The following is a 24,972-nucleotide window of genomic DNA, read 5'->3' as shown; positions in this document are numbered from 1 at the left end:
CATCTCATGTCAGTAGCTAGCAACCATGGTCTAGCCTGAGTCGGTGCCATCTTTAACACGAGCGCATCGGGGTATCCATCTAAGAATCACAAGAATGTCACATGTGTCATAAATTCTGGTAGCAAATAAAAGCGTGGACTGATACCCTGAAAATCGCGAAAACAATTGCATTTAATTCAGTTTTCAATGCAAATCCAGGAACGATGACGAGTAGGACCCCTCGAGTGAACCGTTGGCTAGCAACGTAGTGTGTGTCCTATCTTTAACGCCGTATCATTTTTCACCACTTTTGCACTCTTCCCACCTCACCCTCACTCACACACTTGGAGGCTCGTACCATTTTCTGCAATTCTATTAACACACAAACAACAATTCTAGTATAGAGTAAAAATTCGCTGTTTCTCTCTCCTCCTACTCAAGCTTTCAGCTCATTTTAATGGCGTTCATACTAAGCTCAACTTTCATTATTACTTTGATCCGCTAAGTGTGCTTTAATATCAGAATTGAAGAACTACTAGCTCAGTTGCTCAGGTATTCTTTAACTTTTCGATTTCAACTTTTCTTTTTTCTTTTCTTTCTTTTTTTTTTTTTTTTTTTTTTTTTTTGGTTATTTACAAAATTCGAACTATTGAATGTAATTTATTTACATTATACAGTTACAAATTTATATCTATATAGATAACTCCTATAATATGATACATATTCAATAGAATAGTGAAGTAGTATACTCCGTATATTAGTGTATAATGAGATTGTGATCGTAATAAAAACATAACAAAATTTTGAATAGAATAGTGGAAAAGTAGTACTGTAATTTTAAGTAGCTCATATGGTACTTATATTATTGTATCTCGTTCGAAGTACTATATGAATTCCAGATTTCGTTGACTTAATTGTAAAGATTTGGAGTACGCCTTGAAAATGCAGTACTTTTTTTTTTTTTTAAATAATATTTTTATGTTACTTAAAATTTAAAATTTGTATATTTAGTGTCGGTAATTCAGACACTGAGCTGGTGGAACAGTTCAAAATGGTGATTTGATTAAATAAGATCATTAACTATTAATTTTATTGTATAAGATGTTGAGGAATCATTATCATACACACGTCTATGTTTCATGACTTTAGCGCCTGTAGATTTTGTCTTTGAACTTCAAAGCCAAGCAGTACTACTTTTATTCTTCAAAGCAAATGATCAACAACCGTGCACCATTTTTCTCTCTCTTTCGATTCGCAAAATCGTAAGGGTTTTGCTAAACATAACCCTTATTAAGTTTGGAATCTATAACAAATCGTGAAATCACGCATCTGTTTTGACTCTCAGAGTATGTGTAATGCTAGCCTAGTGGTTAAGATCGAGGGCCCGTGTATGATCTTGACATCTTAAAGAGTCCATATAATTTTAATTTAGAGATTTTTAAGACAAAATTACGCATCCATTGTTAACAATATTAATTCAATTTCCCTAAAAAAAGATATTAATTCAATACTTAATGGTTTTTATAATATTAGTTTCTTAATCAATGCATAACATTTTCTGAATTTAAATACTGCATGAAAAATTAATTAATGAAAGTTGACGATCTGTTTGATGTGGGTACACAATTTAAGCATATATTACTGTATATGCTTTACAGGAGTTTTGGAGAGTTAGCTCAAATCATGGGGAGCACAATAATAACATAAATTTAATATTAATTAATTATTTATAATTGATTTTCTTGGAATGGTTGAGTGGTCGCTTTCTACTGTGTAAAAGATTAGCTTTGGCAATATCTGGAATGATTGGTTTGGTTTTATTATTGTTAATCCACGTTGTTTATTTTTCTTCTACATATATGCTTTGCCTTAGTTTGGCTATGTCTTCTGCTTCTGTTTTCTGGTAACCCCATTGTTGATTCGGGTTTTGAGTTTTAACATGCACCTTGTAATCTGCTAACAGTCGTTTCGTGGAAGTTCCATCTCTATTGCTTTGTTGTGGAAGACCAAATTGGCTTGTTCTGTCCCGAGCTCCTTCATACTAAATCTCAGTAGGAGTCAACTACAAATGGGTTTCATTTAGTGTTATATGGGAATTTTGTTGTCTGAAGATAGTGATACATTGCTGCTAGACGACTAGTTACAATTCTGTATTCAAAAATAGCTTGCACAAAAGTATAAAGAAGTCTCTGAAGGTTATATATTCAGGTACTGTGGACAATGTCGGCCAGTTTCTTTCATATGCTTGTTCCTGAATGGACGAGTATTAGAATGTGCAGAGAATTATTCAATCTTGCTTTGATTCTTTATCTGTTCCAGATATCTTGGTATTAAACCAATTGAGATAGGTCAGATAGTTGGCCATATGCTATAGATTAATAGAAGTACTTAAATTTGTACTGCATTTTTTTGGAAGAAATTTATCGGTATTGGAGATTTAAGTGTATAAGTGTATAGCGTATTTTTGAGAATCTTCTAAATAGTGAAAAGTTTCTTTTTGTGGATGGCAATTCCTTGAAAAAAAATGAGTTTCTAGAGGGATTGTTGGCCAAACCTGAATTTTGTTTGACCATATGTTTATACACTTAGGAGGACTTCAGATTTTTTATTTTTTATTTTTTTACTTGCACCTATGAATCTGATAGGAATATGAAACAAAGGTTAGAAGGAATTAATTTGGCTGAGTATAATGAATTTGATCAATCTTATTGGCTAAGATGAAAGCATTGTAGTTGTGAATCAAGCTCCTCCATTGGGCCATCCTTTTGGCTGATTATTTTGTACTCAATCATATAGCTGATTCCTATAACATTTCAGTGACAGATTCGGTAGTTGGAGGATTTGATATTCAAATTATGGACATGAAATTCCAGCCATACTGTATGTGAAGGTATGCACAAGGCCTCCCTCTTCGATTTAAGCATATAAATGGGTGTTTATGGGTTCTCATTGTTTAGAGCGAATCATACTGAACCTTTTTATGTTCTGTTCATGTTCAATTTGTATTTTCTACATGTAAGTTATTGCATATTAAAGATGCCTTTCTTTCGTTAGTAACCATGTTTTTTTTAATTTGAAACTGTATAGAGGATGGTCTCACTCTTACATTCTTCATTTGCTAATCTACTATTTTGTTTTTATTGTCTCAGAAACTTGATAAAAAGCAAAGCACATCTTCTGTTATGTTTGATGCTTTGCTTGTTTGCTGTCTGATAGGGACATTGCTACTGTTACTATTAAAGTTACATTGTAATGTACATTTAACATGTCTGTTTGATGATTTCTTTTTTCTTCTTCTGATGTTCAACTATATTATAGGAATCAATGAAGATCCAGCTGCAAGTCGCTATTACATCTGTTTTGTTCTTAATCTGCATTCAGCAGACAACATGTGGTGAGTACCTTGAAACTAAACAGTCTTGAGTTTATCTGTTATCAATGAGATTTTTCTTTTCTTACAATGTCATTTAACTATGGTATGCAACTTCGGGGCATTTGATATTATATTTGAACTTGATGTTCTGAAATATTTCTGCTGTGCTTTTTAATGGTAATATATGAGCAGTCCCTGACTCAATCTTCTTACCTCACTGAACCCAAATATACTTGTACATCTAAGACCTACGAGTATATGTACTTATATGTTACGTAATGATTAATTATTCTGATCGCATTATTGGCCCTTTTTTTGAGGGTGGTGGGTCATAATTGAAATGTGCCGCCTATTTGTTTGATATGTCAAAATAATCCATCCTTTTTGATGAGTAAAATATCTGGTTATTTTACCAATTGGCATATGCAATAGGATTGTGGCCTTGTGGGTGTTGCATGGCCTAGTCATTTTTAAGCACATAGATAAGGGGCTTCATAGTGTTGTTTATGCCCATATGCCTGAGGCAATTTCTTAAAATTTACTGAATTGATCTCTTTTTTGTACTGTTTAGAGTCTTCCATGAGTCCCATCTGGTCCAGCTGTTGTTCTGGCTGGTTTCGATCAAACTTGCCGGTAAGGGTGAACCAGGTTCAGAATATGAGCATATGAAGCGAACCTGATTTATCTTTTCTATCTGGGTGCAGAACAGGTGTCAAATTCATCTGGAACTAGGTGGACCTGCACATGTTCTGCTTATCAAGAAACCCAAAAGTCCATTAATGCAGCTAATTGCTCCACATCGTGTGATTGCCTTCCTGGTAAGTTACCACCTTATGCTATTGCTGGTTGTATATGTTAGATGGAGAGAAGATAAACCAACATTCCACAAAAGATATTTTTAAAAGAATATATTATTGTATACAAAGTTTATATTTTTGTTGTCTATAAACTTTTGTTTCCTTAGCCACTAGGTTCTTGAATTTCTGTTAGTACTCATGAATTATTAGATCAATTGCTCATCCTTGTATTTTTTATTTTTGTATTTCTTCTTGGTGTAGTGAATTTTGGATCAACTGAAAACACTTGGACTTGTGTCTGTAATAGTGGTGGATTGCCTACTTTGGCAGCAGATGGTCAGAACAGTAACTGCTTTACAGGATGTGATTGCACCTCTGGTAATTCTCTAACCTTTTGAATTTATTTTAAGAAGCTACATCAGCTTGTTATTTGGACTGTATATGTTGTAAGCTTATCAAATGTAACAATAATACATCGAAATTTCAAGCTCTTGTAGCATGGCTTGGATACTAAAAAAATGATCAAGAATCTGCCCAATCACTGAACCAACAAAAGATATAACCCACTGCATTAAGATTCCACTCTCTAGTTGGTGAAAGAAGCAAAAGCCACTTTATAGAGTATATAATCAAGGTCATTATAATACAAAATCATATATGGTACACCACTGAGTCTTTTTAGCTTTGTTTTGAGGTCACTATTTTTTTCCCCCTCGTTGTTTCCATCATCTGCCGACCCCACTTATGGGATTAAGCTTTGATTGATTGATTGATTGTTTCCATCATCTGCAACAACCTACACATGTATTCATAATTACAGGGAGAAAGATCTTACATGAAGGTAATCCCTGCAAGCATAACTAATTTGGCTTTATGTAATACTATATCCTCTCACCTTTAAAAAGATGGGTGAATTTCTAGATGACTGGAAGCTACAAAATTGAGTTTAATTTCTAAACTTCTGATTACCCTTGTTGTATAACTGACCTTGCCTCACGTCTATGAGCTCAGTTGGTGATAATTTTCAGACTATTCTACCTTTTTCATGATTTTATTTACTTTGATGGTATTGGGTGTAGCATCTTTTGGAGTTTGTTGGAAAGCAGTGTGCATGTGTTTATTTTTTGTCTGGTGATATAATGACAGTGCCAATTCTAAATATCAAAGTACATATATCAAGAAGTGGTTGACCTAGCATTAAGATGAGCGCGTATATGAATTAGAGATGCTTTATGCATGTTTAAAAAGCAAGAATGAGATTTTTTTTTTTGTTTCTTTTTTTTGAATGATTGAATTTTCAACTTGACACATGTGTTTCTAAGCTAGCCTGTATCATGTTTACTTTTATGCTTAATGTGATGGCTAATGCCCAGGTCGCTAGAAAAAGGTTAATTCTTTCTTGTTCTAAATTTATTCTTTTTCCTTATTTTAACAGGATCTTTTACAGCTTCTCAGGCTCCGAGCAAACACGTGTCTAACCGAGTAGTAATTATTCTCTTTGTATGCTTGGTGCTCATTACACTTGCATTAATTGTATCCCTCACCTGGTTTTTTTACCCAAGAGACAAGTGTGAACAACAAAATACCTTGTCTGACAGAGGATCTAGCCTCGAAAGCACTACTGACCTGATAAAACAGAAGTTTCCTTCCCAGTCTCCAGCCAGAAGCAATGTGGGTCTTATGGAAAGTCCATTTACAGGTAAACTGGTTTGGAACAAAATATTCTCAAGCAATTTCAAATTTGTGGGAAATTAGTTTTAGCAATTGCCCTTAAACTTTATATAAATCGTGATCACTTTGTTTTGTGCTCTTTTTCACAGGTTGCATTGGTTCCCTTTTATTCAGAAGAAAAATGAAAATAATTCATGGCACAGTCACCCATTTTACATATTCAGAGTTGGAACATGCAACAAACAAATTTTCTCATGATAATTTGATTGGAGTTGGGGGATGCAGCTATGTATATCGTGGTCATCTTAAAGATGGTAGAACTATAGCTGTGAAACGATTTAAAGCTTCTAAGGGACTAGATTCTGATTTTGAATTCTTTAAGGAGGTATAAGCATACCTGATTTTGCAGTCTTCTGAATGCCTGGTCCAATGGGGGAAGGCTAACACAAAAAAAAAAGCAATTTTGGACACATATTGGACTGCTTGTGCTGGTCTTGGAATCGTCTAATTAGAATATACTTTTGCAGGTTGAGATTATATCAAGACTGCACCATTGCCATATTGTGCCTTTACTAGGTTATTGCTCTATATCCTTGGGCAAACAGGTTGAGAGGCTACTCATTTTTGAGAATTTGCCAAATGGTAACCTCAGAGATTGTCTGGATGGACAAAAGCATTTGGATTGGGATACCCGTGTTGCAATTGCCCTAGGAGCTGCCAGAGGACTGGAGTATCTTCATGATGCAGCTGCTCCAAGAATTTTGCATAGAGATGTCAAGTCCACTAATATTCTTCTGGATGAAAATTGGAAAGCAAAAGTAAGAATCATACCAGTGTTATTTCATTTTTACATGCACCAGTAATGTAAAATTGTGTAGAGAATTCAACTATTAGCGATTTCGTGGCAGTTCTTTCTTCATAAGGGTTTTGTCAAAAAATATCTTTAGTCTTAGATGACTTGGCTAAAAAAAAGAAAACAAAGAGGATGATTTTATACCAGACAACCAATTGATTAGACATTAGAGTAGTTTTTGGATTTTTAATCTTCGGATGACTTTTGTAGTTATTGATGAAGCAATGAACAAAAGTCCAAGTTTTCAGAACCTTGTGATGCTAGTATGTGACAAACATGCTAATTTTATATATGCAGGTGACTGATCTTGGTATGGCAAAATGCTTAAGCACGGATGGTTTCCTCAGTTGTTCTTCTTCTCCTGAAAGAATACAAGGAACCTTTGGCTACTTTGCACCAGAATATGCAATTGTTGGAAAAGGTACATTGAAATCAGATGTATTCAGTTTTGGAGTTGTTCTTCTTGAGTTGATAACTGGCCGAACTCCAATATTCAACGTATCTGATAAAGGAGATGAAAGCCTAGTCATATGGGTATGTAATCTTCTCTTCATTCCTGCATTTATGGCTAGATAATGGTGAATGTGAATTGACCTTTGATTTGCCTTCTTAAGTTTTAATTTAGTGATTCAGTTGAAATCTTATTTTGTTCTTGCAAAGAATTAATGTTATAAGATTAAGGTCTAATTTCCCCTTTCTTGCTAGTTGGCACTTGTACCAAATTGAAAAGTTCAAAAGCTGAAAAATGCAATGTCTGAAATCTAATTTGTGAGTAATGCCTCTGCGGTTGCTCTTGCTTTAGGCTGCTCCTCGACTACAAGATAGCAGGCGTGTAATATCAGAATTGCCTGACCCAAATCTAAAGGGTAATTTTCCTGAAGAAGAGATGCAAATAATGGCCTATTTAGCAAAGGAGTGCTTGCTTTTGGATCCTGAATGCCGACCGGGCATGAGTGAAGTTGTTCAGGTCCTCTCAACACTTGTTCCAAATGTGTCACGGCGAAGAAGGTTTCCCACAAACCTGTTCCAGGTAGAGACTCTTGAACATCCTTTGTGTTTCAAGAGATCCAAATGAAATGTGTTAGCAAGTTGATGGTCCAGATTCATATAAGTCATTTCTTAACTATCTTTCCAGTTTCCCTTTCCTACCCACAAGATACCCAATTACCAATGAAGGGCTACAACCAGTTCTTTAGATCCTTTCAGGCTTTAGTCCTAATTATGTTGTAGATTGTAATGGATGCCAACTAGCTTAGTTGGTGACATCAAATCTCGTTTACACCAATTGACCTGTATGATTCTCTTTACAGTTCCCCCCAAAAAAAGATGCAGATTGCTACAGGTTGATCAACCAAATTCCTTTGTGTTTTTTCACTGAAAATTAAGCTAACTCTGTCGCATTTACAAATCTTTGGAGAAATAGCAGATCTATATCCACTTTTCCACTTGTAATGACTTGCTTAATTCACAACTTTATTCTTCAAAGTTGGTAGTTTAAAGATCAAATTTTATTTTAATACATATTTCAAGTTTTTATTTCATTGCTTTGGTAATACACATTCTCAGTTGCTTAAAGTTGCTTATCTCTTCTTTTGTAGAACTTGTCCTCTAACAGCATGAAAAGTGAACAACCATGCATGGAAAAGTCTACCAGTCAAGTTGAGGTTCTTGTAGACTCTGAGGAGCTCAAACAAATGTGTCCAAGTCGATGGTCATCTCGATGTTCATTATCATCTGACATTGACCGCAACCTCTTGGCTGATAGTGTTGCGAAATCAGTAAATCTATCTTCAGTTCAGTATGTCAATAGTCTGCTATATTTGACATCAAGTGGGAGTCATAGTACCAATGTCGATGATGATGAGATTGTGGATCTGACAGAGCCTCGACTAGAATCATTCTCTGTAGGAAACGATCAGTGATCTTCGACCAGCAACAAGCCAACAAGTGCATGCGTGCAATCTATGATGAATTGATGATGAAGAGCCATCTTAGGTTTAGATCTGGATGGTAATTTGACATGCGAAACAGGAAATTACCGAAGAATTGTTACTAAAAATTGTAAAGCAAGCAGATAAGATTTTGATCTTTTTGTTTATGTTCTTTTTTTTGGTTTCTGTGTTTTCTGTAAGTCAAAAATATGAAAAAGTCAAAATACAAATTTGTTGCTGGTTACTTCCTGAATCCTGATTGCCGTTGGGACCTCACAATATTATATATAGGCACCCAATACAAATTCATCTTGTAAATAGAAAGAATCTCATCCTTATGTTGTTAATTGATCATATTAAGTTTTTCTGAATCATCAACATCAATAGTGTTCAGTCGATCAGCAGTATCCAGCAGAGCACGCATCACTCTGCCAGTGAAAGCTGTAGTGAACATGTAGTTGCTGAGTGAACGGGAACTACACCAGAGGCGACCTTAACTTTGCAGGCGTCCTTGGTGCTTGGAAAGCACATTAAGTCTTTCCCACCAAGCCTTGAACTGTTGAACATAATCTGTAGTCTTACCTGGACTATTATTTGCAACATTAATAATTTAAAAATCATATTGCATAAAACATAATGGACTCATCTGAATTTAAATGCATTAGTATTTAACTCTTGCTGAGAAATGACATTTAAAATCAGATGAGTCTCACCCAGCACTACAGCGTGCACCATGCTCCCGAGAAGCAAAATATGCCCATCTCCATTTTGCAAGAGCTACAATACAATGCTAGTTAGCTACCTGTCGCGATTTAAGTTCAAATCAAATCAACATTAACTGAACAAAGAATAAGATGAAATATTTATTCAATCCAAAAGAATCTTCGTATCGAGTTCAAGAAACTTTACAATGAAAAAAGGCACAGACAAGACAGCTAGCCTGAAAGCTCGATGATAACTGCACAACTACGGATGAAGACATTTAAGCTAAAAGTGAAACAGCTAGAAACAAACACTCTACAGAGATTGATGTATTTATTTTATACCATTACACAGGTAAAGTAGGAACTGACATCAATCACTTCCAATCTAGCATGTCGAGTAACCAAAGAACTTCAGTCTCATTATTTGCAGCATCACAAAAGTCCATTTCAATGCCAAAAACATTTGCCACCGTATCATTCTCAGCATCAGCAAATAACAACGAAATCCATGCTCGAATACCAGATATGAAGGGGTGTATAGGGGAAAAGTCAAGATAATCAAATGCAAGGGCCCGAAAAGATGTCCAATTAATATCATCAAACATTGCTTTATTAATTATACAAGCAAATTTGCTGGAATCCCTACGTCCAACCAACACGGAGACACTCACTTTCCGCCCCAAAGGCACAGAAAACCTGGGTTCCACAGGCAACATCATCTTGTAATCGGGGCCTTCTAGACGGCACCTAAGGATGCTAGAAATTCCAGTAGGCAGAGTTTTTATGCCTCCATGCAAAACTAGGCCTGAGACGGCTTCTGAAAATATTGACTGGCCTTCGGCCCAAATGTCAATGTAGAAGTCCAAGTCATTGAATGACAATCTTGAAGGAGGAAGAGCCTGGTGGCGCCGGCGCTTGTAAAAGGTCCCATAGAGTTTATAGTACGTAACTGTTGATGGTGAAGGTCTTTTACATAGAGAAGGCCATCTATTAGCACATAAACATTTCCAAAGATAATCATCTTGCGCAATGTCTCTCCACTGCTTGCAAACTAACATACAAGAAGCAAGGTCTACACCATCAAGTAGAGGAAAGACTGCCTTTAAAATAACGCATGTCATCTTGTCAAGTGATCAATGATTAGAAGGCACTGGAGGGTTGTAGCAGAAGTCAGCTCCAAGCTGAACAATGCAAAACACCAGATTTTGGTATATAGCGGTTAGTCAACATTTTCAGCATCATAAACCAGCCAGCGACTGCATAGCAGAAAATTTAATGACCAAATCCAAGATATAACCAGGGAGATATATTAGCTGGCACTAAAACAACATGGTTATTAATCCAACAAATGCTTGATGAATTTCAAACAAAAGAATCAAAGGCAAGAAACACCGGACGACCTTTAGAATCATATATAAATTAATACTTTGTAAATCATTTTATAGCAAAGTGAAATTTCATGAACTTAGAGAGATGTATCTCATACTCAATACTTCTTCTAGCTTGAAATCCTTCCACAATATCATATCAACTTTGTGTAAACTTTAAAGCATGCTGTGTATTTAGAAGTACAGGTAAAAGTGGGAATAGTAGGACATACAGTACTCAATTAGGGCCCTTTACCAGCTTCCGAAAAAAGGAACTATATCAAAGAATCTTGTGATAACATGAGGTAATAAATGGTTCTACTCTCATCTATAATACGGAGTACTACGACGTAACATTCACAAAAGTTAAATGAATTTTGGAACAATCCACTCAATTAGGCCCTTTACCAGCTTCCAAAAAAAGGAACTATATCAAAGAATCTTGTGATAACATGAGGTGATAAATGGTTCTACTCTCATCTATAATACGGAGTACTACGAAGTAACATTCACAAAAGTAAAATGAATTTTGGAACAATCCTGCTGTCCCTGTTGAATAATGTTTCTAACAAACCAAATAGAATAAAGAGTTGCATATGTTTGCAACTTTCCATTAGATTTATTTAATTCACCAATCTTCCGCAAACCAGAAAAAAGTAAATTATAAATGAAAGTGGTACGTTTTTGTCATAAATTTAAAACTAGGTAGAGAGTTGCAATCCCATACCCAATCCACCATGATATCAAGATTGATATAGCACAATTTTTACCACTGTCACACTAATACTATATACTAAATTTGTTTAGCCACAATATATAGTGCTTGCGTATGCTATACTAATTTTAATCTAAATGTTTCAAAGCACTTATCCCTCAGAAACAATCTCTATGTTTAGAGCTAAAGCTGTCAATATTATAAATCTAAACTCCTCAAGGATCAATGTTATCGTTTGTAACATAGCTGGTAAGGCAGAGTTGGGCAATCAAAGAAATGTTTCTACGGAGTATATGTCATCTGAATGGGTTAGTATTCTTAGTAATACCACTAAATGCCTAGACACATTTGAAAGAAAGTCTTGTTTACAGATCTGCAACATGGAAAATACAGTACTAAGAACAACAATCAGGGGCGATTACCTTAATAACCAGTAGGGTGGTAGGTGTGCTAACTTCATAGGTTTGCCTATTTTTCGGAATAATGCAGTACGATTATTTTCACACTTCCTCTCAAAAGGGACTTCTTCATGTATTTAAACCATCTAAGCCTGTAAGCCTTAGTTACAAAAACATACATTCAATTGAGATAACACAATTTCTTTTCCCTTTCACTTCTGTCCAGTAATTCATTTCTTTCTGATACAGCTATTCTTAACATGATTTATTCAATTGCTGCATCCAACCGCAAAGCCACAGCTTGGTGAAATTCGATAAGCTTTGCATTTACCACGGAAACACTCACATTCACATGTATAAATCGAGAAGTTGCCAATCTAATGAGGAACTTCAATATCCCAAGCTAAGATATACAAACCATATACCTCTAAATAGTTTGGTTGGACAAAGAAACCGAAAATTAATGGAACAATAAAGTAAAATTCCCAAACACAACAAATAATCATATGAATTTTCCAATTGCTGTTCAAGCATTTAATAAGTTCCAATTCTTTGATCATGATATACTTCGTAAACATCAATAAGAATTGGTTACTAATATATAAGGTAACTACAATTCTCAGTCGCAATCCAAATTCAAAAATCAAATTACAATTCGGGTTAAATCAGATATGAACTCCCCTACAAGCTTGATTTCTTATGGAAATCAAATAGAATCACAATCATATTGACTATTAATCATAGAATACAATATAATTCTTATTTCATTTGCAAAATCAGAAATCTGGGAAATGCTGAACAAATTAAAAGCAAAAATTTACATACCACAATCTAAGAGCAGAATTGCTAATTGCCGCTACGAGTTAACGGGTTCCTCGGATTGAAATCGCATAACAGTACCCAGGAAATCAAGTTCGCAGCCCAAATTGGAAATTAGGGTTTATAGAAATTGCCTCTGAATTATATACTCGGGTCTTTGTTTAATTTGCAGGAGAGTTTTTGGCCGTTGATCGATAAATGGCCAAATTTGGGCGAGAGGGTTCAAATTTCAAAATAATTAGTTATTCACTACACTCCCTATATTTTTCCTTTGCAACATTATCTAATGTAATGACATGTATTTTAAGAAAACTAATAGAGATGTTTTTTTTTTTTAAAAAAAAAGAAACTAAAAGAGACATAAGAGTGCTTTTCCTATTTATCAAAAAAAAAAAGAGTGCTTTTCCTAAATAATGTTGGAAAATTCTCTAATTTCCAAAATACAGCCAATTTTTTTTTTTTTTTTTTATTCCCAATCTATCGTCCACGTCACCGATTTGGTGGAAATTATTTTTAAAATCGATTTATTATTAAACCGCTAAGTAGCGGTGTACTGATTAAAAACCGCTACTTCAAGTAGCAGTTTCCTTATTATATTTTTCTCTCGCCTCTTTCCTCTTCTCTATGAAAACCACCTCTCTTCTCTTTCTCTCTCCTCTCCTTTTTCCTCTTCTCTCTGAACTCCCCCCTCCTTCCTTATCTCTCCTCCCTCCTTCTCTCTCCTCCGCCATTCTCGTCATTTCTATTCTCCTTCTCACTTCTCTTCTCCTTCTCCTTCTCCTTCTCACACTTACAACAAAACCCACGCCACTGCGCAACCAACACCACCACCACTACGCAACCTACGCTCCTTGGTTATTCAGGTCAAATTCGACTATGAAACCTCTAGATCTAGAGGTTTCATGATCGAATTTGGCCGTATTAAACCAAATTCGATGAGAAATTAACATCCAATTTCGGTGTTAAGGTATGTTTTCTTGATTTTTATTTATTTTTTTTTTGTTTTTTGTTTGTTAATTTTTGGGTTGTAAGGTTTTCGGCAGTAGTGGTGGTTTTGATTGTTTTTTTTTTTTGTTAATTTTTGGGTGGTTGTTTGGTTAAGGTTGTAGATTTGGGTTTGGTTTGGGTGTGTTTGGGTGGTAGATGTGGATTTGGGTGGGTTAAGGTGGGGTACTGGGTTCGGTTAGGGTGGGGGTATTGGTAGTAAACCACCTCCATCAAATCAAACCAAAGTAACAAAAGTAGTTTAGAGATACACTATAACATAGAAGGTCTGTCTAACACTGTCCTCATAGGAGTCTATGATAGCCAACATAAGGGGTAGGTCCTAAAGCCAATCCTCACTGACCAAGCCCAGATGGTGATAATTCTACAGTCACTCGGCATCTGTAACAACAACAAAAATTCCACAATCAGTGGGGAGTAACTAGCAATCCTCCCAAAAACATAGAATCACATAGTATACATGAAAGACTACGTCGTTAGAATGCAACCAAGAAACAAGGCAATTCACAACAGAACAAATTTAACCTTCTAAGAGAAATAACATGAATAAATATTTAAGACTTCACTCTTTTACTTCATAATTTAAAATAGCTCAAATCATAGAAATAAAATTTAAAGTGATTATTCAAATAAAATAAATTGAGGTAGAAATGAACGCTAGTGGATCCCGCAGCCCACATCCTAAGGTTTGTCAGGGTGAACCTCCAGATGATCCCGCAGCCGTCTATGTCTAAGAATGGCCAAACTCTCGGTTTTCCTACTCGAATTCCGCAGCCTGAGTAGTTTCGGACGACAACAATCAACCTAGGTGATACTACTTGAATCCCGCAACCCAAGTAGTTGCCATGTTCTAACCATTGAATCTTGCAGCCCAATGGCTTCTTACACTCAATTATTTAAGAACATTAATAATAAAATACTTCATTAAAGAATCATCCAAAAGTAATAGAGAAGCCCAAAACCACCTTACACTCATACTCATCAACCAAAATAATAACAATCATTTATAAGTGATACTAATCTAAAACCACACCAAGTCAACCCATCCACACATCTTAACATGCTAACGATGTAAACAAGGTGGTTACATAATAGATCATTATATTTCACTCAACAACATACAAGTTTATAAAATCACAAAATCATGCGTTTAGTTTAGCTAATCATCCTACATCAATACTTCACAGTACATGAGAAATATATCCACTAATTTAACACGAAGAGCTAAATTAATTCAATTCCTTTGGCCATCTGACATAAAATCACTAACAAGATCATATCAATGTAGTCCAATCAACTATTATGCAGGCATAATAATCTCCAATACTAAAATTTAACTAGTTATTATCACACTATTAATCATACTAGAAAGATTCTCTTCCTAACATCCATAATTATAAAATAGTTCCACTAGAAAACAAATCATACTAATGGTAGTAACATTTCAGTTCATTACTTACCTAGTTTCTAGGAGAATGACAAAATTCAAGAGAGTATGTTTCATGCATTCAACTAAATAGTTTGCTTAATAATTAGTTATACGTGGCTAGCAATCGGGACTACGTTACATAATACACTCACAACTTGGCATGATAATAGGTGAGATGAGTTAAAGTATATAGACCAACAAGTTCCTAAATTAATCACCAATCCCATGAATAATTACAATTGCTAGATTTATAATATAATGCCAATCTGTAAAACCATACCCACGCAAAATCCATTATACGAAACCACCTAAACCACCACATATATACATCATATATGATAGGACTAGTAAAGTGTATGATTATAATTAGCAAAGTAAAACTTAGCACACTCTAACTCGTAATCTTACACCTATAATTATGAAATTCTTTGCTCAAGGGATTATGCTAGTTACCTTATTGTAAAGTAGAAGTTATACAAGTAAGACCAAAGAACAATGCTCCCCCCTTTAATCTCCTTCCCTTGAGTATAATAGGTGAATTTTGAATGGAGTTTTGTGAGGAAAAATAAGAGGAGTTGGGAAGCCAAAACTGACAAACATACTACTCCTAATATAGATGAAGTAAGAAGTTGAATGGAGGGAACTTGGACAGCTTACAAGAATAGGAAGTGAATGAAAATTAATAGGGTAATTAGTGCAATAAAGTGGGGGTTAAGACATCCAAGGGTTAGACACAAACCAATAATTATCTCCTAAAATCTTCACATTATCAAATTCCCATCCATCAAGTTCACGCACCACTTGGGTTTCAAGAAATGAGAGTTGGTCCAAAAATGAAAATAATAAGACAACATTGTACCTCTAATAACATACTAATCATACACTAATTAACCACATACATACTATACAAATTATTCTTAATTAATACTAATATACTAACAAGATATGATAAAATACATATATATACGTATATTTATTTTCGTAATCAAAGATAATAATTTATCGGAAAATAAGTTACTAGGGGAAAATTACTCGTGAAAGATATTAGCTCAAAATACGGGGTATTACAAGCACTGCCCATTCACTTGCGTGCGGAAGCCGTTGCGCGCGCCACCTGCTGCGGCAAAATATCTTAAACCCTAATATCAACCGTTCCCTATAAATAGAGATTCAAGATTAGCTTTAAACACATAGAAAAATAACCTAAAAGTCAGCAGTAACATCTTTGTGAACTTATGCAATAATCAACCCTCTTGTCCTAAACACTCACCCTTTTAATTCTTTTGTTCTTACGGTGGAGGTTCCCCAAAAAGATAGTGTCCATTTGCAATCTAAACGAAGATCTAGCAAGGAAAAGTGGTAGTTCCTGAGCGCTTAGATAAATCACTTTACTTTTCTTGTCTAAAATCAATTAAGTTAATTAATTAGTGTTGTTTGATCACATTAAATAAACATTTAATTAATTAATTTGACAGAGTATTCTTTCATTAAACAAGACTAGAATTGAATAAATTAATTGATTTTTTATCACTTAAGTCAAGGCGAATCTTGTTTATCATTGTTCTTTCACGAATTTGAATTAAAAAAGAATAACGACATTCGTTGTAATGTAGACTTTTTGTGATTAATGCTTGTAAATAAAATCAACTAACTTAGTTTTTAGGAATCGCGTTGCATATATTATTTGGTAATGAAATTGTGAAAAAGGAAGAGCTAGTAAAGGTCGCACTAGGGCTAGGATTGCGATTCTCAAATAGAACGTTTTTCTAGTACCCTCGTCCCAAACTCATTTCTGGTTTAGTAGACCAATTTGGGCATGGGTGAACTTATGATTCATGCTAATTATCTCTTGAACACTACTTGGGAGAAAGGTATGAACGAGGTTTATGAGTTTTCCTAAAACTCATTGACGACTCTATATTGGTTACTTATAAAAAAAAGTAATGATGAAATCAATTCTAATTCAAGGTTTCCCAAACAGTCAGGAATTCAAATCCTAACACACCTTAAAAAAGTGTAAAGTCCTAGGCTTTTAGAGGGTCATGGACATAGAGGAAGTGGGATCCCCAACAACGGGCTACCCTCCTTACAATTGGCATCAATTATTCTCTAAAGATAGTATTGGGCCGGCTCAATCTCAAATGCTCAAAGATTATTTCCCTCATATGGGCCAAGAGGAAAGAGATACTCTAACCCGGCCTTTTACGCCTTGTGAAGTCCTAGCTGCAATCAAGGGAATGGATCCGTACAAGGCCTCGGGCCCAGATGGATTCCAGCCCATTTTCTACCAAAAGTTCTGGTCTCTTATTAACCCAAGTGTTACAAATCAGAAGTTCCTCAAGAGGCCAGCCAGTTTAGGCCCATCAGCCTTTGTAACATTTCTTATAAGATCGTGACTAAGGTCTTGGTGAATAGACTTAAGCCCGTGCTTCCACACCTCATATCTTCAACTCAATGCAGCTTTGTTCCTCGAAGGCAACTCACCGATATATTATCATTGTCCAAGAGATACTCTATACTATGAGGCGAAAGCAAGGGAAAGTAGTGTTCATGGTAGTTAAAATTGATTTCGAAAAAGGCTATGATAGGCTTAAATGGACCTTAATTAGAGAGTCTTTATTGGAGCTTTGATTAACACAAAACATCGTAGATTTGGTTATGATGTCTATTGAATCTGCGAAGTTGAGCATCTTATGGAATGGAGAACCGATAGAATCTTTCACTCCCTCCCGAGGACTTAGACAAGAAAACCCGTTATCACCATATATATTTGTGAGATGTATGGAACGACAAGCTCATCTTATAGATCGTGAGTGTCGTCTTGGAGCATGGAAATTGTTTAGGGCTAGTGTTGGTGGGCCTGCTATTTCTAATTTGGCCTTCGCAAATGATTTGATACTAATTTGCGAAGTAATTACGGAACAAGCGGCAATTATGAAAAGGTGTTAAAGTCAGTGAGGATAAAAGTCGTGATTATTTCTCTCATAATATTAATGCGGTTTGTCAAGAGTTGAATATTAAAAGTCGTGATTATTTCTCTCATAATGTTAAGGTCTCCCCATGCTCCGTTTTGGAACATCAATAAAAGAAAAACCCCATGCCTCCTTTCGGAAACATCAATAAACATCCAATGGCAGACGGGCACGACTCCGTGGCCATAGCTAATATGAGATCTCATCTAACTCCTTATAATTTTAAAGAGTATTTGAAAACAAGAGACTCGTAGATCAGACGATCTCTAGAAAAGTGCACAGCTAATACCCTGTGTACCCCAACCCTTGTTTGTCATTACTCTAGATGTGCACAAATCCAGAGTTTTATTGCTCATCCTTCTTGCATGTTACGTGATTTACCAGTTTAAGCTTGGTGATGACTCTAATGCAAAATGATACAACCAATCATGCATCAATCATTCAAGCAATTCAAATTTCCAATTCAATTCTTGATTTATTAGTGACAAACAATTAAATCCCTTAACTACCTCGGTGTATAAACACCTTAGGTGCATAAGGCACGTGAAATCATCAACCTCGTCTTATAAGACTTTAATTCTCCCTTAACTCATTCCATTTCAATAAACATGAACGAGTATTAAAATTATTTATTTCATATATTCATGTACCTTTGCCTCTAAACTCGTCTTGCAAGTTATTGCATAAATAACACTTACAAGAAAATCGATACGCATTTCTCATACATAAATCAAACCAATCATCACATTAATCATCAATCAAACTCACTACCAAACAATTTCAACCAATCTACACGTTTTCCTAACATGATTCTAATTTTTTCCAAGTCCTTAAACATGCTTTTAAAGTCAAGGTTTTCGTATCCTTTTACGTACCTTGAGTAAACGAGTTGGTTGGCCACTTTAGGAACTAGAAATCGCCTTCTACAAAGTCCTCTCCTAAACCAAACAATAATAATTCAATCAATACCCAAGCAATATAATTTACAGCAATACTAACTTACTTTAAAACCTTTAAAATTCAATTAAACAACACTTTTAAACCTTCCCTTTTACTAGAATTAAAATCTTATGTATAGTTCTTTAAGTTTCCTACATAAAAACCTTAAAATACAAACTTATTCATGAAATTACAGCTAGTTTAGAGCTTTATAAAAATCTGAAAATTTATTTTACACATGAAATCTTGAAATTATAGAAATCTTTATCACTGCATACATTATATAGAAAGTTAGTAGACTTTAAACCCAAAAATTCCTCAATTCAATGTAATTAAAGACTCCTAAAACAATAACCAAAAATCTGAAAATTTATTCTTGCAATAAAATTTTAAAGTTCCAAACTTTATAATCATAAAATAACCACAACCTTTGTTTAATGAACTAGAGACTTGAAACACATGAAATAAATACAATTTAAACCCAAGATTAAAACTTTAATAATCTGAAAATTTATTTTAAACATTAAACCTTCGTTAAAAATCAAAAACTGCTCGAAAACCATATTTAGAAGCTGAATTTGGCCACGTGAGGGTGGTGTTCACTACCAAAGGTAGTGTGTTTAGATTAAAACGTCTTTTACACACGAAAAACACTATTTTATTGTAAAAATCAGACGAGTTAGAATCTAAACGTGATTAAAAAAAAGTTAAGAACGGAGATCAGAAGTTGATTTTTTTTTTTTTTTTTGACAATAGCAAATTAACAACAGCACAACTAAAGCACTAAATTAGAGAGAGTGCAACGACACTTCTTTGCTATATCGTTGGCCCGTTGCACCCGTTCCCTCTTGACCTTAATAATAGAACATTTCTTGAATCTAATGCCCAATGTCTTAATCTCCTCAAGCATCCAAGCAATCGAAATTTCATTCCCTTACGCAGAGTCGGAAAGGATGAGTACTTCCTCCTTTCCTTGTGTTTCAACCCATTTTAACGCTTCTAGGCATGCCCAAGCCTCACATTGTAAAGCCGAGGATGCCGTCCCATATTTGCCTCCCTCATCGAAGATGTAAGATTGGTCGGGCCTAGTGATAGCCCAGCCGATACACGCCCTCGTGGACGCCTTATCCCAAGAGCCATTAACATGAAAAATGAAGTTAGCAAAGCTGGTTTTCCGTACCCCTAAGTGTACATGGTTGAAGCTAGGCGGCAGGGTGGGCTTAGTACTTTCTTTTATCATACTTGGGCCCAGACCCCCTACCCCTTCAGTGAACACCTCATGTTCCTTAAGTGCTATGTTAACTAGTGCTGTAGTTGTTGCCGTGGTTACAACAACTCCCTTAAAAACCCTTGCATTCCTTGCCGTCCACAAACCCCACAGAGTTGCAATAAACTTGGTGATACGTGTACTATGTCTACCATCCTCACTATAGAAGAGCAGGATAAAGTGCTGGATCCAACTTCGAAGAGAAGGGAGTCCAGTAATATCACAGCAAATGGTCATGGGACTGCTATCCCAGACTGCCTTTGCTAGAGAATAGAAATGGAACAGATGTTGACTGTCTTCCAAATCGAAACAACAAAAATCACAGATTGCATTGATTGATATGCCTCTATTATCCAGGTTTACCTTTACCGCTATGCCATCATGAAGGAGTTTTCATAGGAAGATCTTCCATTTTGGCTGGATGTTCAATCTCAAAATGAGTTTTGCAAAGCCTTCATCCTTTGTGGAAAAGGAATAATTGTTTATCATTTGGTCTTTAGAGAGAAAGTAATAGCTAGTTTTTATACTGTATCTCCCGGACGGGTGGTAAATCCAATATAAATAATCTTCCTTCGGTTCTGACGGTAGTTCCATAGAGAGGATATTTTTGGAACTATTCTAATCGAAACATTGTCTAACCTTACCAGGATCCCAAGAGACATTATCCCTATTTATGAAGTCGCTCACTATCCATCTCATGGATGCCCCAAGTGTCTGGTTTGAGTTTGCAACTGGGATTATCCCCCTAACCCAAGGCATGCTAATGACCTTTATGTTTTCCCCATTGCCAACCTTCCAAGCAAACCCCTCCTTGAAAGAAGCAACCACTTTTTGTAATCCTGACTTTCCCATAGAGGGGTTTCCCACCCTCTTAACAGGCCTTGAGATGTTGCAAATTCCACATGGTTGGAAGCTAGTATGCACTCTTGAGATGAGGATCTGGGGGTTAAGATGCATCCTTGATGCTTGTTTAAAGAGAAAAGCTTCGTTAAGTTTTGAAGTGCAACGAATGCCTAGCCCCCCCCCCCATGCTTTTCGGGAGTTGGATTACTTCCTTTTTAACCCAATGCATACCCTTCTTACCATTATTCGCCCACCAAAACTTAGATTAAGACAATCAATTTTGTTTGCTATACTTTGGGAAGCTTAAGACATTTCATGACATGAGCCGATATACTAACCAAGACTGTGTTGATGAGAACCAGTTTCGCTGCTTGGGATAAATGCAACGAGGCCCAGGAGATCATTTTCCTTGTCACTTTATCAGTAAGGTATTAGAAATATAACTCTTTTTTACCCTGGATATCTATCGGAGCACCCAAGTGCATACCCAAGTTTGACTTCTCAGACATAAACAAGATCCTTTTAGAGAGCATCTAACCCCCTCTTGCACACCCAGAGAGAACTTAATAAAGGATTTTTGAAGGTTTAACCTTTGCCCCGAGGCGTTACCAAACCTTTGAAGAATGTCACTCACACACAAACAAGATTCCTTGGTAACCTTGAAGAAAAGCATAGCATCATCAACAAAGAAAAGGTGGGAGATGGCCGGGGATCTCCTAGAAACCTTCAAGCCCTTTAATTGGTTTATATCTTCAGTAAGGGTTAGCATTCTAGATAAAATATCCATACAAAAGAGAAAAAGATAAGGGGAAAGGGGGTCCCCTTGTCTTAGCCCACACTTGGGGGAGAACGGATTCGAAGTGTGCCTGTTGATGACTGTTTTGTAACTCACTGTTGAAACACATTGAGAGATCAACCTTATCCAATGGTTTGAGAACCCGTACATCTGAAGAACCTTTGTAAGAAAGACCCAGTTTACCCTGTCATAGGCTTTAGACATGTCTATTTTGACCGCTGTGAAGTTCGAACTCTTTTTAAAATTTATGAGATGCATGAGCTCATGGCTCAAAAGAATATTGTCCTCCATATATCTACCCGGGATAAAGGCATGTTGGTAATCATAAATGATTCCAGGGAGCACCATTTTCAAACGGTTGACCAGGCACTTAGAAATACATTTGTAGACTGTGTTGCAGAGGCTTATAGGTCTGAAGTGACTAGCAATTTCTGGTACCTTAACTTTCGAGATGAGAACAAGAAGCGTTTGGTTCCACTCTTTCAGCATATTACCATAAACGAGGAACTGTTGGACACTATCGACAACCAGTTGGCTCACTTCCTTCCAATAAATATGGAAAAAAATCAGCAGTGAATCCATCTGATCCCGACGATTTCGAACTCTGCATATTAAACATAGCTTTCCTAATTTCTTGAGTAGTGAAGGGTCTGTCAAACCATTCACGATCCTCCCTACTTATTTCTTGAATATGCAATTGTCAAAGCAGTAATCAATGTTCTCCTCATGATTGATCCCAACGGTTGGATTGAAAATTTCTTTGATCGAATTTACTACATCCTCCACTTCATCTTGCCCTTTGACCCATACCTCTTCATTTGTTCTTCAACTCAGAATTTCCTTGTGCATTTGTTTTTGTTTCGCCCTCCTATACATCAAATGAGTGGGGCAATCATCGAACTTGATCCAATTGGATTTCATTCTTTGTTTCCAATACTCAAAGTTGAGCTTGCACTCCGGAATAAGAGAATGAATTTGATTGATATAGTACTCCCCTTTATGTATTGAGTCAATGTTATACCCCACCATACTCAGATCCTTACAAACACTCCTCCAATTAATTCCCTAAACCTTCTTGTTTTTTAAATAGCAACTTTGAAGAGTAATTCTCAACACACTTAACTTTTTAGTAAGCTGAAACATACATGAACCTTGCACTTTGAGCTTCCAGGTATCATGAACCATTGCTATTACCGCCGGAAACTAGAGGCACCAATTTTCAATTTGGTAAGGCCTGTTTGACCTTTTAGAAGTAGGAGTTGAATAGAAAATGATTGCAGCATGATCGGAGCATATGATGGGCTCATGAACAACTCTTCCTTCCGGGGTGTGATTGAACCATTCCCCGGTAATATAGGCTCGGTCAAGTCTTTCTAGAATGAGTTCCTATTGTTTTCTCTTGTTGCTCCAAGAAAATCGCGGCCTCAATGACATCACTACTTAGTCTCCAATCAAGAAAAGCATCACTTCCTTTAATAATACTTGCACCTCCAAGTTTATCATTCCCACTTCAATTTGGTTGAAATCACCAATAATAAGGACATTTTTGTATTCGTCCAAAAGAAGTTGTAGAACTTCCCATACTGCTCTCCTATTTTCCACCTGAGGCTCATCGTAAAGGAAAAGCACATGCTTAGAATTTCCATTAATCTTAGAGAATTTACAAAGGATGAAATTCTTTGACGAGTACAAGCATTCCACTACATCATTACACCAACTTAGAACTAAAAGACCGCCCCTACTACCATCCGAATCATACCCAAAAACTGAAGTTGGTCTTAGAAAATCTAATTTATGAGCGGCATTACTATAAGCCATTTTAGTTTCCGATACAAACATAAACATACGAAGTTTCGGTCGGTAGATCCACACTAGATATGGGATTGCAAGGGAGTGTGGATCATTCAAGCCCCTGCAATTCCAAGCAACGATATTCATAAACCCCTTGGGGGCTGTTCTAAGGCAGCCACCTCACCCTTAATCGCAGGTTCCACCGACTCTAAGATAGTCACTTGTAAGTCAATATCCATGTCATCTTGAATTACCCTTAGCGTTGAAGTAACCTCTTCACTCTTTTGTCTCTTGCAAGATTCGGAGGAGGAAGATGACAGTTCTTGCGGCCTCTTTAGCTAAGCCCTTCTTGCTAGATCCTCATCAATCTCAATTCCAAATTCCCTTGCCATATTAGGGTCAGAAATGGCCTTCGAAGCAAACCTATTGTCGCCATTTTTATCTTTTAACCAAATGTTGAACCCTCCCTTCTCCGACCATCTATGCAGCCTCTTAAGTCTCCTCCTTTCCACCCAACTATAGTCCGTTTCACTTTGCCTGACCGAGTCACCGTCACAAGAATGCGGGTTGTGCTTTGTTGCATCCTTTATTCTCTGCCTTGCATTAGCACTATCATCATAATTAAATAACTCGGTAAAGTAAAAAGAACTAAAAGGAGATACCGGGGTATTAGGAGGGTCGAACTCAGTGAAAGGGAGGTTCGGCATCCCCCCAAGATCAGAATCAGTGAGCCTTAGGAATGGTGGAGTGGAGGCCCTCCTCCCATGTGCAATCCTTCGTAAATCATTGTTTCTTGCATTCCTGATTCCCAGAGTGAGGATAGTACTTGCTTCAATCACACACGCATATTCTTCGTCATTTAGATGCTCAGATTCCACCCTGGTTGTCGCCATTAGTGAAGTATTAAACATCCCAGGTTGCGGCAAAGAGGTCAGCGGTTGGGCTTGAATTCTATTACCCATAAAGCTAGAGTTGTTGGTGCCAAAAGCAATAGGTGAAGCAGCCCATTTAGAGATGCCCAGGGTATGAAATAGTGCTCCTGGGCCTCTGCCTTGTTGTTGTCCTTGATGGCCTGCTAATGCTTTGCCTATTTCAAAGGTGGATCCTTCGAGCATGGGCCTCTGTTGAGCAGCAGAGGATTCCCCCACCTCATAAGTGGATTCCTTAAAAATAGGTCGAGTAGGGGTGGAAGAAAATCCCCTCCCCCTTGAGATTGTAGCCGACTATGATTAGGGTTTGACACCCTATTTGAATTAAATTCTGCATATGGATCGTTTCCCAGCCTAAGTCTTTTGCCAGGTGAAAGTGTGAGATCCATTTGAG

General features: G+C 36.3%; 2 protein-coding genes across 3 annotated transcripts; one reads left to right on the top strand and one right to left on the bottom strand.

Annotated features, from left to right (window-relative positions):
• Positions 1 to 184: 184 nt before the first annotated feature.
• On the top strand, positions 185 to 8,975 carry LOC110699168 (receptor-like serine/threonine-protein kinase NCRK). 2 transcript variants are annotated; one of them, XM_021876654.1, is made up of 12 exons: positions 185 to 531; positions 1,943 to 2,187; positions 2,797 to 2,869; positions 3,298 to 3,373; positions 4,057 to 4,170; positions 4,411 to 4,527; positions 5,585 to 5,848; positions 5,970 to 6,205; positions 6,348 to 6,638; positions 6,971 to 7,207; positions 7,476 to 7,703; positions 8,272 to 8,975. In XM_021876654.1, exons 4-12 carry the CDS (start codon positions 3,304 to 3,306, stop codon positions 8,593 to 8,595), a joined length of 1,881 nt encoding a protein of 626 aa, XP_021732346.1. In that variant the 5' UTR covers positions 185 to 531; positions 1,943 to 2,187; positions 2,797 to 2,869; positions 3,298 to 3,303; the 3' UTR covers positions 8,596 to 8,975. The 2 variants fall into 2 exon arrangements, with proteins under 2 accessions (XP_021732346.1, XP_021732347.1); XM_021876655.1 differs by lacking the exon at positions 1,943 to 2,187.
• A 468-nt stretch (positions 8,976 to 9,443) lies between these two features.
• Positions 9,444 to 12,931, bottom strand: LOC110699169 (F-box protein At5g39250-like). The gene is made up of 2 exons (XM_021876656.1): positions 12,614 to 12,931; positions 9,444 to 10,489 (listed from the first exon to the last, which is right to left on the bottom strand). The coding sequence occupies exon 2, from the start codon at positions 10,427 to 10,429 to the stop codon at positions 9,683 to 9,685; it is 747 nt and encodes a 248-aa protein (XP_021732348.1). The 5' UTR covers positions 10,430 to 10,489; positions 12,614 to 12,931; the 3' UTR covers positions 9,444 to 9,682.
• Between the last annotated feature and the right edge of the window lie 12,041 nt (positions 12,932 to 24,972).

This window comes from Chenopodium quinoa, unplaced genomic scaffold, assembly GCF_001683475.1.
Source record: "Chenopodium quinoa cultivar QQ74 unplaced genomic scaffold, ASM168347v1, whole genome shotgun sequence".
NCBI lineage: Eukaryota > Viridiplantae > Streptophyta > Magnoliopsida > Caryophyllales > Amaranthaceae > Chenopodium > Chenopodium quinoa.
This window is presented reverse-complemented; position numbering and strand designations above follow the sequence as displayed.

Coding starts and splice junctions, on each gene's coding strand:
- LOC110699168 (XM_021876655.1), top strand. CDS start 3,304: ATGAAGATCCAGCTGCAAGTCGCTATTACATCTGTTTTGTTCTTAATC. Junction 4,528..5,584: donor AGGATGTGATTGCACCTCTG/GTAATTCTCTAA, acceptor TTATTTTAACAG/GATCTTTTACAGCTTCTCAG. Junction 6,639..6,970: donor ATGAAAATTGGAAAGCAAAA/GTAAGAATCATA, acceptor TTATATATGCAG/GTGACTGATCTTGGTATGGC.
- LOC110699169 (XM_021876656.1), bottom strand. CDS start 10,429: ATGACATGCGTTATTTTAAAGGCAGTCTTTCCTCTACTTGATGGTGTA.